We start from the raw sequence: 13790 nt of genomic DNA, 5'->3' as shown, positions 1-13790 counted from the left end.
GAATAGTGATCTGGGCGAGTTAGTTTGAGTGGTTTGACCCCTCTTTCCACACTTCAGTGCGCTGCACTGCAGAAAGTTTACAACATCCAAGATTTAAGGTGCTGCACAATGCAACACGCTAATCTGTGATGCTGCGAGCCACACCAATACATTGCTTTTGGCGCGATCTGCACCGCGCATGCTGGCAGTGATAACCGTGCTATTATGGCCCAACCTTGCGATTTGTTTATAAGTTATTACAGACAACATGCTATCCACCAGGAATGTTCTGGGAACTTCTGGAATGATTTCTACTGCTCAAGTTTTAAAACCTCGAATTTTTGTCTGCGAGTGCAACTTCATTACATCAAACTTCAACTGTATCCAGTGTAGAGACCAGCGCAGTGCCACATTTGTCGCATGTACCACAGAGCCCCTCGTGCTTGATGCCGCCCAAGCGAGCATGTCACATTGTTTTCGGTGCAAAAGGAGCGCCAGGTGTGCCACTGATGGGCTGCCCCGGCTGACACAGTAACGGACTTGGTCGCTGCGAGCACACCTCGATGTCGGCCCGATGTGGGGATCGCACGCACAGTGACCGAATACTGCAATTCGCACCACATTGACCAGTTCTACCTCTGTCGGTACGACGGTTCTTCTGGGTCAACAGGACCGACACAAATGATCCCTTGTGTGAATGTCACTAATTCGTTAGTTTTAGAAGAAAAAAAAAGCATTTAGTTCTATTGAACAAATTCTATTGATCAAAAAACGTTTTCCGGACCTTCATTTACTATAGTCAAACCCGACTATATCGAACCCGTTTACATCGAATTATTCTATATATCGAACAATTTCTGGACATGGTATAGTTACAATGAGTATATATAGCAAACATTACGCTTACATCGAACAAAAATAGCAGCGACTCCCGATATATCGAACGTGAAGCGTCGGAAAAGTGCCGCCAGAAGTTGGCTTTCCTTACGGTGGCGGGAAAACTTGGCGGTGCGGCTCCGTCCAACCACTCTCCCTACCGTGACCGCGCTGCCTCGGATGAGCCATCGACACCCCCCTGCAAAAAATTATCCTGGCCCGCCCATAGCACTTCCTCAGACAACCAATCAGGCCCTTGTGCCCTCGTCGTGCAAGACGGCGAAAGTGCGAGTTGTCTTGCTGCTTTTCTGGTTCATTGTGTGTGCACCTTGTGGGCCTTCTCTCGCAGTGTTGCTGTGATGAAGCAGCCGAATTCACCTTTCTTTAAGGCTCGAAATCATAAATCGGGTCGAACGCGGTGAGAAGTCAGATGTCCCCGCTACGTGCAAGATTCTAAGGAGCACTCTCAGCATGGTCTTGAAGAAAAAGGGGGAGATTAGGGCTAAAGCGGGCAAACTCGCGACTTGGTGCCCGTGGCGCCCGACACATACGCATGGTCGTGCACGAGGGGTTCATCCGAAATTGCTTCAGCTGTGCCAGCTTCCGTGTGCTCGGTGATGACTGTAAATTCTGATGAATGCGACCAAGCCGTTGCCAGTGTTGCCAAAGTTTGGAGGGAGCTGTCAGAATTTCCGGAAGCTGTTGACGAATCAACAGTGAACAAGTTTGTGAGTGCTAATGATGGTGTCACGACCACGGGAGAGCCCGAAAACGAAGACTACATTGCCGACATTGTACTGAGCATAAGTGAAAGTGGGCACAATGAGGAAAGCAACGACGGTCCCTTGCCTACATGCTCCAAAGTGATTGCGCTTGCACTAGTGCGGGGCTTCTGCGCGAATGCAGAAGGTTACGACCTCAGCTGCTCTGACTCCTTAGACAATGTGAAGTGCGTGTGTCGGATACAATAAAATTGCCCAAGGAAAAGAAAATGGAGGACTGTTTAAGCGAAACTAAGCTAGTTTCAACAATAAAGTGATTTTATAAATGGTATGTGCTTTTATGACATCCAATTATTTAACAGGTATATATTGAATTGTTCTCTATATCGAACTGATAGGCTTTTTTTGGCGAGTTTGATATAGCCGGGTTCGACTGTATAATTGAGCTGTAATCAGTGCTGGCATAATAATTTATAGCTCCCTTTATTAAGAGTATACCATCTGCTTGATTTCTATATGCCTAAGTTACTGATGGCTTGCTGCATTCTGGTTATGCAATGCTAGGAGACTCCCAAGCATGTGCAGCAGCATAATTTCTAGCCCAAAATGTGTAAGCATTAAATTTTGTGAAACATTCTCTGGTACTCTCTATTCGATTGGATATTTGACGTTTCTTTCTTATTTTTTTTTATTGATTTGACTTAATATCTGATTCGAAATCTACTATTTGGTATTTGAACTTTTCTGCAAGAAAAAGAATAAGACAAACAACTTCAATAAAGGCTTCTTCTTTCTTTCTTTCTTTTCTTTAAAAACATCTGTAAGCAGAGCCTCAGTATTAATTGTTGTTGTGTGCATTCTTCATGCTTCTAGAGTAGCTAGCTGCAGGTTGCCAACAGCTGTTTGAGGGGTGATTTCAAGTTAGGGTGCACAGCTCAGCGGTCTTTGTTTGCAGATGCCTTTTGCCTACCTTTCTCCAGAGGGCTGTGTGCATACTGTTGTAAAGCAAGCATAGCCTTTCTGTACAATCACATTTAAAGTTGTAGGCGAGCCAAGCAGATATTGAACTGATGCTGGCTGCACGATTTTAAAAGCTCACCCAATTTCTGGTTCTTTGAAGTTGCTTCCATTATTATAGCTCTGCATTACAGCTTTTGTATTATAGCTATATTGTGTTCTCTCTTTCTCACAGGCATACACGACTGCAACGGGCATTCGAGAACTGCAAAAAGTTCAACGCTGCCTTCAACAAGTTCGGACCCTGGCTGCAGTCAGCTGAAGGCCGCTTGTCTACTCTGACCCTAGCCAACTACCAGCGTGCTGAGGTGGAGAGGCAGGCCAAGGAACTGCAGGTAAAAACAGTGTCATGAGCTTCACTGTGTGCTTGGAACAATGTGCTTGTGGGTGATGCGCTGCTGCAGAAACTGAAATGCTATTTTATTTCTGGCTTTCTATTTTTGTCAAATTCTTCTTTAGGGTGAAGAGTCACAGGTAGGCATGACTGATGGGCTTGGCTGCATGCTGACACGTCGTGTGTTGCCATACAAGGAATTAGTCCCTGTATTTTTAATGTGATAGCGTTAAGGGCCCAGTGTCGCAAAAAATTCGATGTCAGCCTCGGATTTTGCTTGGCGAAAAATCATTCTGAACCAAAACCGCGCAGGCCCTCCATATGGCACAAAGGTGTTACTGAAATAATTGAATTCCTCAAAGTAAAATATATCCAAAAAATTCAGAAGTACGACCTAAACACAAGCTACAGACATGATAGCGCCGGAGAGTTTAACTTGAATGTACCAGAAGAGATGATTCTGTTACGCGAAAACTCAAACACAAACTCCTTTTCCGAGCAGCTCAGCCCGCTTTGTTCCTTGCAACAATACCATCGCACTCGACTCCGCACATCCACAAGAAAGCTGCAGTTTCCGGGAAGCGTGACAGGCAGTCACACTTCCTTGAAATCTATCGTGTTCCACTCTTAACGGCGAAGCTTAAACGTCCTCCAAATTTTTTTCGTATATTCCTCTCACAGTTGAACATTTCTTTTTGTTAGGTTTAAAATGAAAATTACTGTTGCTAGTTAGCCCTGTACAAAAAAAGCCGCCTCCATTCCACCCTATGAAAGTGGATGTACAGTGAAGATTTTGCCGACGTTGCACACTACCACCACAAGCGACATACATCACGCCTGCACATACGTGTCCGGAAGTGCAGCATACATCCTCATTTCTGTAAGCCTTCTGCCTAGCGCAAGTGCGCTAATAAACTAATTGCATTTCTCAAAGTAAAATGCATCTGAAGACTTGTAAAATACGACTTACAACCTGCAGACATGATAGCATTGGATTGTGATTGGAATATTTGAGAAAACGTAATGCTGTGATGCGGAAACTCAAACACAAAGCCTTCCAGCTGCCATTTGTTCTTGTGTGAGCAAAACTCCACACACAGACACGAAAAATCTCGACCAACTAGAGGCTAACGGCTTCACTGTTAAGAGTCCTTCAAATAACTCTTCAAAGCATCGCAGCACATGAACATATATGCAGCTGCAGTCACATGAAGTCATGGAAAGCAAGGGGGATATTAACTGCGGTTTTAATCGAAACGTAAAAAATTTGTTTCAATTAAAATCATTATTAATTTACCCATCCTTTTCTTGGCGTCATGTGATTGTGACTAACAAAAATCGAGTGCCTCAGTTCCTTTTCTTAATTCTCACTCAAAATATGCAGCCGAGCACTTTTATTATTCCGTTCTACCAGAATTCAAACATTATGCTTTCAACTTGTTCAGCTTCCTGGGGGCGTGTGGGGACAAGGAAGAGCAGACGGTGTAATTTCTGTGAACTACTGATTTTTCCAGACCTTCAAAAATGATTTGTCAAGGCACAGCCAGGAGTATGACAGTGTGCGCAACCTGGGTGAAACATTCCTTGCGGGCTGCGATGTGGACAAGGACGGCGTCAAGAAGGACTTGGACACGCTCCGCACACGGTGGGAGAAACTGAACCATGGTGAGAACTCATCTCGTAAGTCGAGGCACTTGCGAATTCTTTTCTCATTCCATTCTCTCTGTTGGAGTGCCATCGGCATTTGTTCTGTTTGAAATCAATGACATGATTTCTGTGCTCAGTGTTGCACTTGGTTTGTACTTGAAGTCAGCATGCTCTCTGGGTAGTTTATTCATTTTAATGAGAAAAAATGAAATGCGTGTGATGCAGCAGTAGTGTCGTAGCCTAATGGCTGCTGGCCGAGTTGGCTCCTGGTTCAAATTTGATAATACCGCAAAATAGAACGTGAACGTGGACTGGACAGGTGCCAAACAGAAGGGGGGGGGGATTGGTGACTCTCTTTTCCTGCTTGTTCGTACTATATGCTGCACTATTTGCCAGTTGCATAGCATAGGCACTGGATAGGCGTAACTTTTTGGGTTCGGTCTGTGTGCGTGTTACACAAGACAGCATCAGTTCCTTCTGGGAAAGGAGTGCGATTTGTTTCTCTTGTCACTGCCACTGGCACAGGTGTGTCGGAGAGGAGCCGTCAGCTGGATGAGGTTTCAAGCAAGCTGTGCGAGTTCCAGGAGAAGGCTGGCGAATTGGGCCATGGCCTGCAGCGACTTGAGGACAAGCTTGCGTCCCACGACGCTCTGGGTGAGGCAGCACGCAACCCGCGCCTTCTTGACCGGCTGCAGGGCATGGCACGCGAGACCGACGAGATGCGCCGTGGCCTCGACCGACTGCGTGCATTCACCGACACTTGGCTGGCCTCGGCCTCACCAGAGTGCGACACCACACACGTGCGTGGCCAGCTGGATGCTCTGGTACGTCGCCATCAGCAGCTGGCACATGACCTGCAGGACCGCTGTGGACAGCTCGAAGCAGCAGGAACAGTGGTGGCCCAATATCACGTGAGTGCATGGCATACATTCTATCTTCATGAAAAATAGAGGCACTGCCTGTACTTCTGCCTCGTTGTCTGAAAGTTGAGTGTAAGGATAAGTTGGTTGCCGTGTGTGTCGTCTCTGTCCATCCGTGCCTTTTATTTCTTTCATCCGTGCCCTGAACTTGTAATCATGTTGTACTAACTAGGTTGAATCTGAAACCTGAGTAGAACTTTAGCCGGTTTTAGAGAATTTATGCTTAGAATAATCTTTACAGTAAGAAAAAGGCGTTGTTTCTGGCTAACCAAGAGCATCTGTGACCCGTGTAAATAGTGCCATTTGCAGTGTTGCCGAGGCCAAGCATTGCATTACAGTCTGTCACACTTTGCTCATGGTGCATTATGTTTTCCCTTCTGGACCTGGCACTATAGGCAAATGTAAAGACAGCCCAGCAAGACTTGAGTAACCTGGAAGAAGAGTTGGAAAGCATGGGCCCCATTGGGCGGGACATCAAGACAGTACGAAGCCAGATCGATCAAGTGAAGGTGAGCTCGTTGGCATGGCCCCCTTGTGACTGTAGTTGCTGACAGGGCTTGCATCTTTCTAGAGCTTCCAAGGGCGCCTCTCATCTGCTGCCCACGAGGTTGACAGGGCGGAGCAGGAGTGCCAGGAGCTGATTTCTCAGGGATACACTCAGGACGCCAAGGGCGCCCGTGCTCAGGTGAGAGGACGATGCCTCTGGTCACAATAGAAACCCTGCGACATTCTTTTTGTGGGGCTACATGATTGGGACATGATGGCCAGAATATGTAGTACACAAACGGGGTGTCAGAATCGCAAGGTTGCGACTCAGCACTTGTGATCAATAGAACAGGCAATAAGAAAACATAGTTAGCATAGCAGGATAGCGTTGCCAAGAGGCATCACTTCGTATATTTGTGTAGGGGTTCAGGACATGTTTTTTGTTTCTGCGTAGACAATTATAAGCTGAGGCAAAGCGAAAAAGAGCACGCAGGACGTCATACGGGAGGAAAACACAGAGCTTCCGCTGTTATCCTGCATGCTCTTTTATGCTTCACCTCACGTTATGCAGTACCAACTAGCTCAGCAGTCTGTTCTATTGAACTTCAATTATGGCTGTCAATTTGTACAGACATTGTTTATTTAATTGATTTTTCGATGTGCAGTAGGTGCCCAACCAATAATTCAAACTGAGCAAAGACCATCTAGAAATACAAATCACGAGGAGTTGAAGAAAGAAAACAAATTCAAAAGAAGCGTTTTCTACAAGTGGCCAGGAAAGCATGTCAACGATTCTGCATGCACATTCAGTATAGTGTGACCTCGTCAGTCTGTAGCTCAACCATTGTATTGCTGTTGTTACAAATAGATGAAAAATACTGTCGATGCTTCGTTCCCTGGCATCCTGCCATGATTTCTTAGTGGCTTTGGCGTCATACTGCTAAACACGAGGTCGCAGGTTCAAATTCCGGCCGTGGTGGCCACATTTTGATGGGGGCAAAATGCAAAAATGCACATGTACTGTGCATTAGGTGTACGTTAAAGAACCTGAAGTAGTCAAAATTAATCCGGAGGCCCCCACTACAGCGTGCCTCATATAAGATCTTAGTGCTAGCATGGAAAAAAAAAGAAAGCTGACCATTTGAAAAGAGGTTGACTTCTTTCCACTAGGCAAATGATTGCAGAAAAGGTGGGGGGGTTATTCTGTAAGAGTCCACTTAGTGGACTGTCCATTTTAGCCGCTGTTGATTGGTCAGTTGTACGAGAGATAAGGAGACGAGCGGCCCTAGCCAATCAGCAGCAGCTGAAATGGGACAGTCCACTAGGCGGACTCTTCCAGAATACCCGTGCATATTTCTTACAACTGTCATTGACCGGCACTTCCCTCACTCTATCATTGCCTTTGGCAGCGCATTTATTGAAAGTGAAGTTGGCGTCATTTGAAGCTGCTCATTAATTCTGACCAGCAAAATGTTGTGACAGCAGACTGTGCACTTGCCCAACACCATATACAGTAGAATATCATTGATAAGTTCCTGTTACTTACATTTTCCCAGCACCAGCATTCGCAATCGAGAACATAAAAATGACCCAGTAGAGTTACGTTCATTTTTTACCTGTTCATACTTCCCTGAAAAACATTTTGTAGCACCAACGTTCTCTACGTTGCCAAAAACTGCGATCGTATGATGCGTTTTCCGGCCACTAGATCCCATGCAAACAAGGGAATGCGCAAGGTGCGCACGATTGACAACAGTATACAACTGCCCACCACAGCAGCTTCACTGCAATATATGCCTGCCGGTCTCGTGTGAAAATGCCAGCGCGCACTCAGTTTCTCAGTCTGTCAAACTTTTTTAGTTACTTCGGTTTGTACATTTTCTAGGTTGGCATGTTCTTTATCGCGCTTTTTTCCAGGACGTATGAACGAGGTTCTACTGTAGCTCTCAGTAAAGGAACAAATTCTCAGCGTGTGGGATGCACACAACAAACATGCAAATGCAGCCTTCACAGCATAGTTGCTTTGCTTGACATGGCTTGTCCCATAGTTCTTGTGCTGTTAGTGACTACTGGATCAACTGGGCTATAGCAGTAGTGTCCTACAAATGCTATTGCCTTTGCTGGTCAAAATTGTCATATCTGTAAACGTTGGAGAGAAGGCGAGTCTGGCGTTATGTGCTGCTAGCCTGCCAGCTGGTTGGATAACAGCCTGATGACCAAGGTGTTATCTTTTCAGGTGGAGGCATTGCGCAGGCAGCTCAACAGGCTGGAAGAGCGGGCACGTGGCCGTCACAGCTCACTGGAGGCCATGTTGGCCAAACTGGAGAAGTTCTATGAGGACCTGCACATGACCCAGAGGCGTGTTGGGGGTGCTTTGGGTGAGGAGCACACGTTCCGGCCTGTGGCAGCTGATGTAGAGAGCTTGCGCAGTCAGCAGGAGCAGTTCAAGGTGAGCTGATGATAATGTTTTTTTTTTTTTATGCATCGCAGTTTTACTTAACAGGCAAAGCATCAATTGCGATAGCAAATTATTAGACAGCTACATGAAGTAAGGTTGGTCATTTTACCAGCTGCATACATTTCTGTAAAGATTCGCTTGCTAAATAAACTAACAATCAGGTTGTCGTATGCCCGCAGGCAAACACAAACACATCACACTTGATGTCTGTGGATAATCGCTGTCAGAAAGATGGCGTGGTGAAGAGCGGCAGCAGCGGCGAGTGAATTTCCCTTTGTGCCTCCTCTCGCTTCAACACTAACAAGGCACGCGAGAACATAGCGCACACGAAGCCACCAGCTATCTCAGGTCTGCTAGCTTTCGAACCCAGTACAGATTGCCTCCAAGATGGGAGGTGCACGACTGCACTCCGGCGCTGTGGCGGGAGTGGAGATGTGCGCTAGCTTGACCCCTCCCCCCTGTTCCCTTCCTTGTGCGTGTGAGAAGACTTTGTGCACCTGTCCCACCTTCCTTCCTTGCGAATGTGAGAAGGTGCCACCACACCAAGCCACCATCCTTCTCGGCTCACCCTCGCAAGCTTTCCCTCACACCTACAGCATACTGTGCATGACCGAGATCTTATCACACTTGGACTTTATACTTAACATTACAGCGACAGCGGAAATGAACTTGGAGTGTCCATATTATTGCTATTGCAGTAAAATTAAATTCTGGGGTTTTATGTGCTAAAGCCATGAAACAATAACGAGGCATGCTGTAGTGGGAAACTTGGGATTAATTTTGATCACTGGGTAGACCTTCGTTTTTATCCTAACAATACTGAAAGAAGGTTTAGTACTGACTTCTGATTGGTATTCACACCAGTTATTTCGAAGCAGGTTGAATTTTCTCGTGTTTCATCATTCAGTAAGGCACTTTGTCATTCCTCTGGTTTGCGTGAACATGTTATTGGTGACAAATACAGGATCAGGAAGTACCCCACATCTCTGCAGTGTGGTTTTAAAGACAAGTGGAGAATATGCAGGGAAATAACTCCCATTCATTGAGGCCGTGAGATCTGCAACAGATGTGCTACTACTGTCTTGTGATGTCGCATTGAGTATTCAGGAAACTGTATGTACTAGTACTAAAAGCTAAGAAATCAAAACATTGAGTGCATTGAGGCTTCATTTATACAGTTTAACATAGATATAACAAAGTAGGTAAAATCGGCAATTTGCAAAATTTCGTTGTATTTAATTTCGACCTTTTATGCAACTCAGTGCAGTTGCCGATCGATTTTTCTTGCACGGAAAGAGACAGCAAAATTTTCTGAATTATCAGAAAATCTAAAAAAGCAAATTTGAATGAGAAAATAATCAATTTTGATGAATTTGGGAGTCTGCAACGAATGTCACAGTTTCATTCCACGTCGACGATATCTTCACATCGGCTGTACGAAATAAGTGAAGCCTTTCGTGTGCACTCCACCCCTGTGGTTGATAGCGTCACCCGTATTTGGACGACACTATCATGAAAATCTGCAGCAGCCGGAAGCGAATGTTTCACTTTTCACTCCGAGTCAACGAAACTTGAGATTACACAACCTCCAATACTAAACACTCGGGAAGACTGCTTACATGATGCCACGCTGTCTCAGCACGCTCGCTCCTTCCACATGTAGCAGATTACCTCTAAACCTGGAGGAAGGAAAAATATAGGAGGGAGCATAATGTCACGCAACCAGCCTTGGCAAGTGAACACTCCGTGAAGCCACATTGGTGGCCCAACATGTGACCTCTTGCATCGAGGTCACGAAGCAAGAATAGAGATTTGTGGAGATGTTTGGTTCCTAGTAGCTATGCCAGTAGTTTTTATCAGCCGCAAATCGAGCCGAACCTGCATGCCACTGATGGTATGGCCGCATGGTGCGCGTTTGTTCAGCTGCCCTGCTGTGTCTCTCCCTGCAGAGTGGGAACACTAAAACCAACCACACGCTTTGACGTGCGATCATGTGTTGGGTCAACAGGTTTGGCCTCAATCGCGTTATGGTTTACTCCCTCCTATCTCTTTCCTCCTTCCATGCAGCAGCGTGCGTGGATGCATATGGGCTCAGCCTTGCTTACAGCCATGCGCAGCCATGGAAGAGACGCACGCCAGAAATTGTGATGGGTGCCAACTTATGCACCCCTCCCCCCTCCCCCCACTCTTCGTGCGCGTTTAATCCGTTACCGCGAGCTCACTCCCCTGCCCTCTTTCCCTCTGCTCGTGTGAAAAAACGGCGCTCATGAAGCCACCATCTATCTTGTCTCACCCTCACACACTTTCACTTGCACCTAAAGCACGAAGTGCGTGGGGTGCGATAGGATCATATTGCATTTGGTCTTTATATGAAACATGATGCGACTCCACTTCGGTGGTCACTCTTATTGCGCCTGGCACGATTTGAGGTGTGTTTGCAAGCAGCCACTTTTGATTCAATCATTTGACCATCTGTGTCCGTGGAAGCTTCTGCTTGTCTTGGCATTTCTTTGTGGGGGAAGCAGAACTTAATTATTTTGAAATTGCATACGAACACACTTTGTTATACTAAGGTTCTAAATACATGGTGTTCTGTGGACAAGAGGTTATGAAAAGTTAAATGCTTTGTTATATCAAGAATTTCATTATATTGAGGATTAACTATATCTTGCTTAAGCTGCTATGTCTTCTCGTTTCTTGCCATTGCAGCAATTCCGCAAATCTCATGTGGAGCCACTGGGTCGTGAAGTTGACACTGTGAATCGGGCTGGTAATGCGCTGATCCAGTCTGCATCACCAGGTGTTAACACAACTCTTCTGGAACGAGACATTGACAAACTCAATGACGAATGGAACCAGTTGAAGGAGAAGGTAGGCTTATGTAAACATTAGGCAAAGTACATTTTCTAATGTGCTTGCTGCTGATTGACATCTGGTTTTCTCCTTTTTATCTTGTGAAGAGAAAAGTATCTCAAGTGGTTCTGCAAAGTACTTGGTACTTTTATACTCTTACTTATTTTGGCACTTTTTTTTGTCTGAAGGATGAGGAATACATGGTCTGTGAACATGGGACTTTTTTTGAGAACCATCATGCCAACACATCGGGGGATAGGTGTATAGGCAAAGCGTTGTCACAATTCTTTATGAAAGATTGAGTCTATTTCATCTTTCTCTGATTTTAGAAGGTAATGTTTGCTTCTAATATAGCTGTTTTTATGTTGCTAGGTGATGTTGGCTTTTGAAGCTACCTTTCACCTGGCAGTGGTAATAGTTAATTTAGGGGCTTTCTGTTTGTTTTTTAGCTTGCATTTGAAGCATCACAGCCTTTGGTGCTAACGTGCCATGAAACCCCACAATTCCCTTTCTGAAGGGGTTAGGGTGGTGATTGACTATTAATTGAACGAAGGCATAAGTGAAATAGTGTAAAATGCCACAGTATACATAATATGAACCAGGATGAATTGTGATGGGCAATTTTTGAGCTGTGAATTATGAAAAGAGTTGTGTGTAAATTAGGGGTATGCGAATATTGAATATCATTGAATCAAATTGAATAGTGACCGTTCGAACAGTTCTATTTGCAAATCGACTAACTACTATTCTATTTTTCGGATATTCAATATATTCGGTGTAATGATTCATGCAGTGCCACATGTCGCATGCGCCGCAGAGCCATTCGTGCTCGATGCCACCCAAGTGAGCGTTTCATTGCCTTATTGCCACAAAATGAACGCCGAGTGTGCCATGGATGGGACGTCCTGGCGGACGCAGTAGTGGACTTTGTGACTGTGAGCCCTCTCCGACGTCAGCCCAAACGCACAGTGCCTAAACGGCGCAATTCGCAGAATAGCACTGCCTTGGCCCGGGCCGCCTCTGTCAGTATAAGGTTCATTCAGGTCGATAGGACCAATCAAAATAATCACTACACTATACACATGCTGTTAGTTCCGAAAGTGCTGTTCAGCTTTTCAAAACATTCAAGGCCATTCCTAATGACATGTAGCTGTGCATGTACGAATGAAACGCATTCACTGTGGACCTGCACGAATCACGCAGCAACGAGTCTTGCATGCCGCGGCTGCAGTGGGCCTTTCTGCGAAGTCCGGTAGTTCAATTCAAACTGATGTAAAGATCCATCCAAGTGGAGGTTGGGGTCGAATTCATTTTGGCTGCTCATGGAATCCTATAATGTCATTTGCGGAAAGCCTTTGCCAGAAGAAGACAAGCCACAAGGCACAGCATCTCCAGTTTGGCATCCCATGCGCAGCGCCATGCAGTGAAGAGATTGTCATCCACGCTTTCTTGTGGAAGACTATCAGACCTTTCGCATTCTTGCAACAGAGTGACGCTCCACTCTTGCTAATAACAAATGGCCACAGTTTGCACAAGCCATCCATATGTGCAGTGAGCTAAATTGGAGCACGCAGCTCATTTTTACTCCGTTGCATGTACTGCCTTTCAGATGATTCAGTATCTTCCTTGACAGCATCTGTGAAAACAGTGGCATTTCAAATTTGTTGGTATTAAATATAACGCAGCCACGAGAAGTGATCGCGTAATCGTTCGGAGAAGCGCACTTGTAGGGGCATTGCACGGTGTGGTGTTCGATGTATCGAATGTGTCAGTGAATGGGAGTTCTGTGTATGCGTACGACACCGGTATACTTTTGCAGGGGATTTTACAACTGTTCGACATAGACAATAATTTCATATATCAGAGGTTGATACCTCTGGGATCAACTGTATATGCAGAACCTTAAAACATGTTTCTAGAGCTTTCTGACAAGTGTTTGCAATGTTGCAACAGGTTGGAGAGCGTGAGCGTCTGCTTGAGGCGGCGTTGCTGCAGTCAGGCAAGTTCCAAGAGGCACTGGCCGGCGTGGCACGCTGGCTGGAAGACACGGAGGAGCTAGTGGCCAATCAGCGGGCTCCATCAGCTGACTACAAGGTGCTCAAGGCGCAGCTGCAGGAGCAGAAGTTCCTCAACAAGCTACTGCTCGACCGGCAGGGCAGCATGAACTCGCTGCAGGCCATGGGCACTGAGGTCATGCGGCATCTGTCATCAGCCGACAAGGCCCATGTTCAGGCACAGTTGCATGATCTGAGCCAGGTGAGAATACACATTGGGGCTTTGTTCGCTTACCTCCTTTGTGCACAGATGTTGGCTTCTGCTAGAAAGCTGGCTGTGATTGGATATAGGATGGTAAATGAGACCTGTTGAATGAAGAGACGGATAATACTACTACTGTTTGGTAGAAATAAGGAGATTTGAGGTAACACATGTAACCTCCAATGCTGGAATGGCTTTTCTCACCTCTGCAAAACATTTTTTTTCTGTTTTCTTGAACAAAG

The 13790-nt window shown here is 45.7% G+C and overlaps 1 protein-coding gene across 13 annotated transcripts in view; it reads left to right on the top strand.

Annotated features, from left to right (window-relative positions):
- Positions 1-13790, top strand: part of shot (dystonin-like protein short stop) — a 315979-nt gene that overhangs the window by 249008 nt on the left and 53181 nt on the right. For 10 of the 13 annotated variants that reach the window (XM_065424847.2, XM_065424849.2, XM_065424855.2 and 7 more), the window contains 9 exons: positions 2770-2929; positions 3054-3068; positions 4443-4593; positions 5101-5486; positions 5891-6004; positions 6067-6180; positions 8218-8430; positions 11149-11310; positions 13246-13548. In XM_065424847.2, the coding sequence (XP_065280919.1) occupies positions 2770-2929; positions 3054-3068; positions 4443-4593; positions 5101-5486; positions 5891-6004; positions 6067-6180; positions 8218-8430; positions 11149-11310; positions 13246-13548 (1618 nt within the window). The remainder of the gene's footprint in view (positions 1-2769; positions 2930-3053; positions 3069-4442; positions 4594-5100; positions 5487-5890; positions 6005-6066; positions 6181-8217; positions 8431-11148; positions 11311-13245; positions 13549-13790) is intronic. The other 3 variants (XM_065424852.2, XM_065424848.2, XM_065424858.2) reach the window with 1 other exon arrangement.

The sequence above is a fragment of the Dermacentor albipictus genome, chromosome 6 (assembly GCF_038994185.2).
Source record: "Dermacentor albipictus isolate Rhodes 1998 colony chromosome 6, USDA_Dalb.pri_finalv2, whole genome shotgun sequence".
NCBI lineage: Eukaryota > Metazoa > Arthropoda > Arachnida > Ixodida > Ixodidae > Dermacentor > Dermacentor albipictus.
Note: the sequence above shows the minus strand (reverse complement) of the source record. Positions and strands in the feature narration are given on the sequence as shown.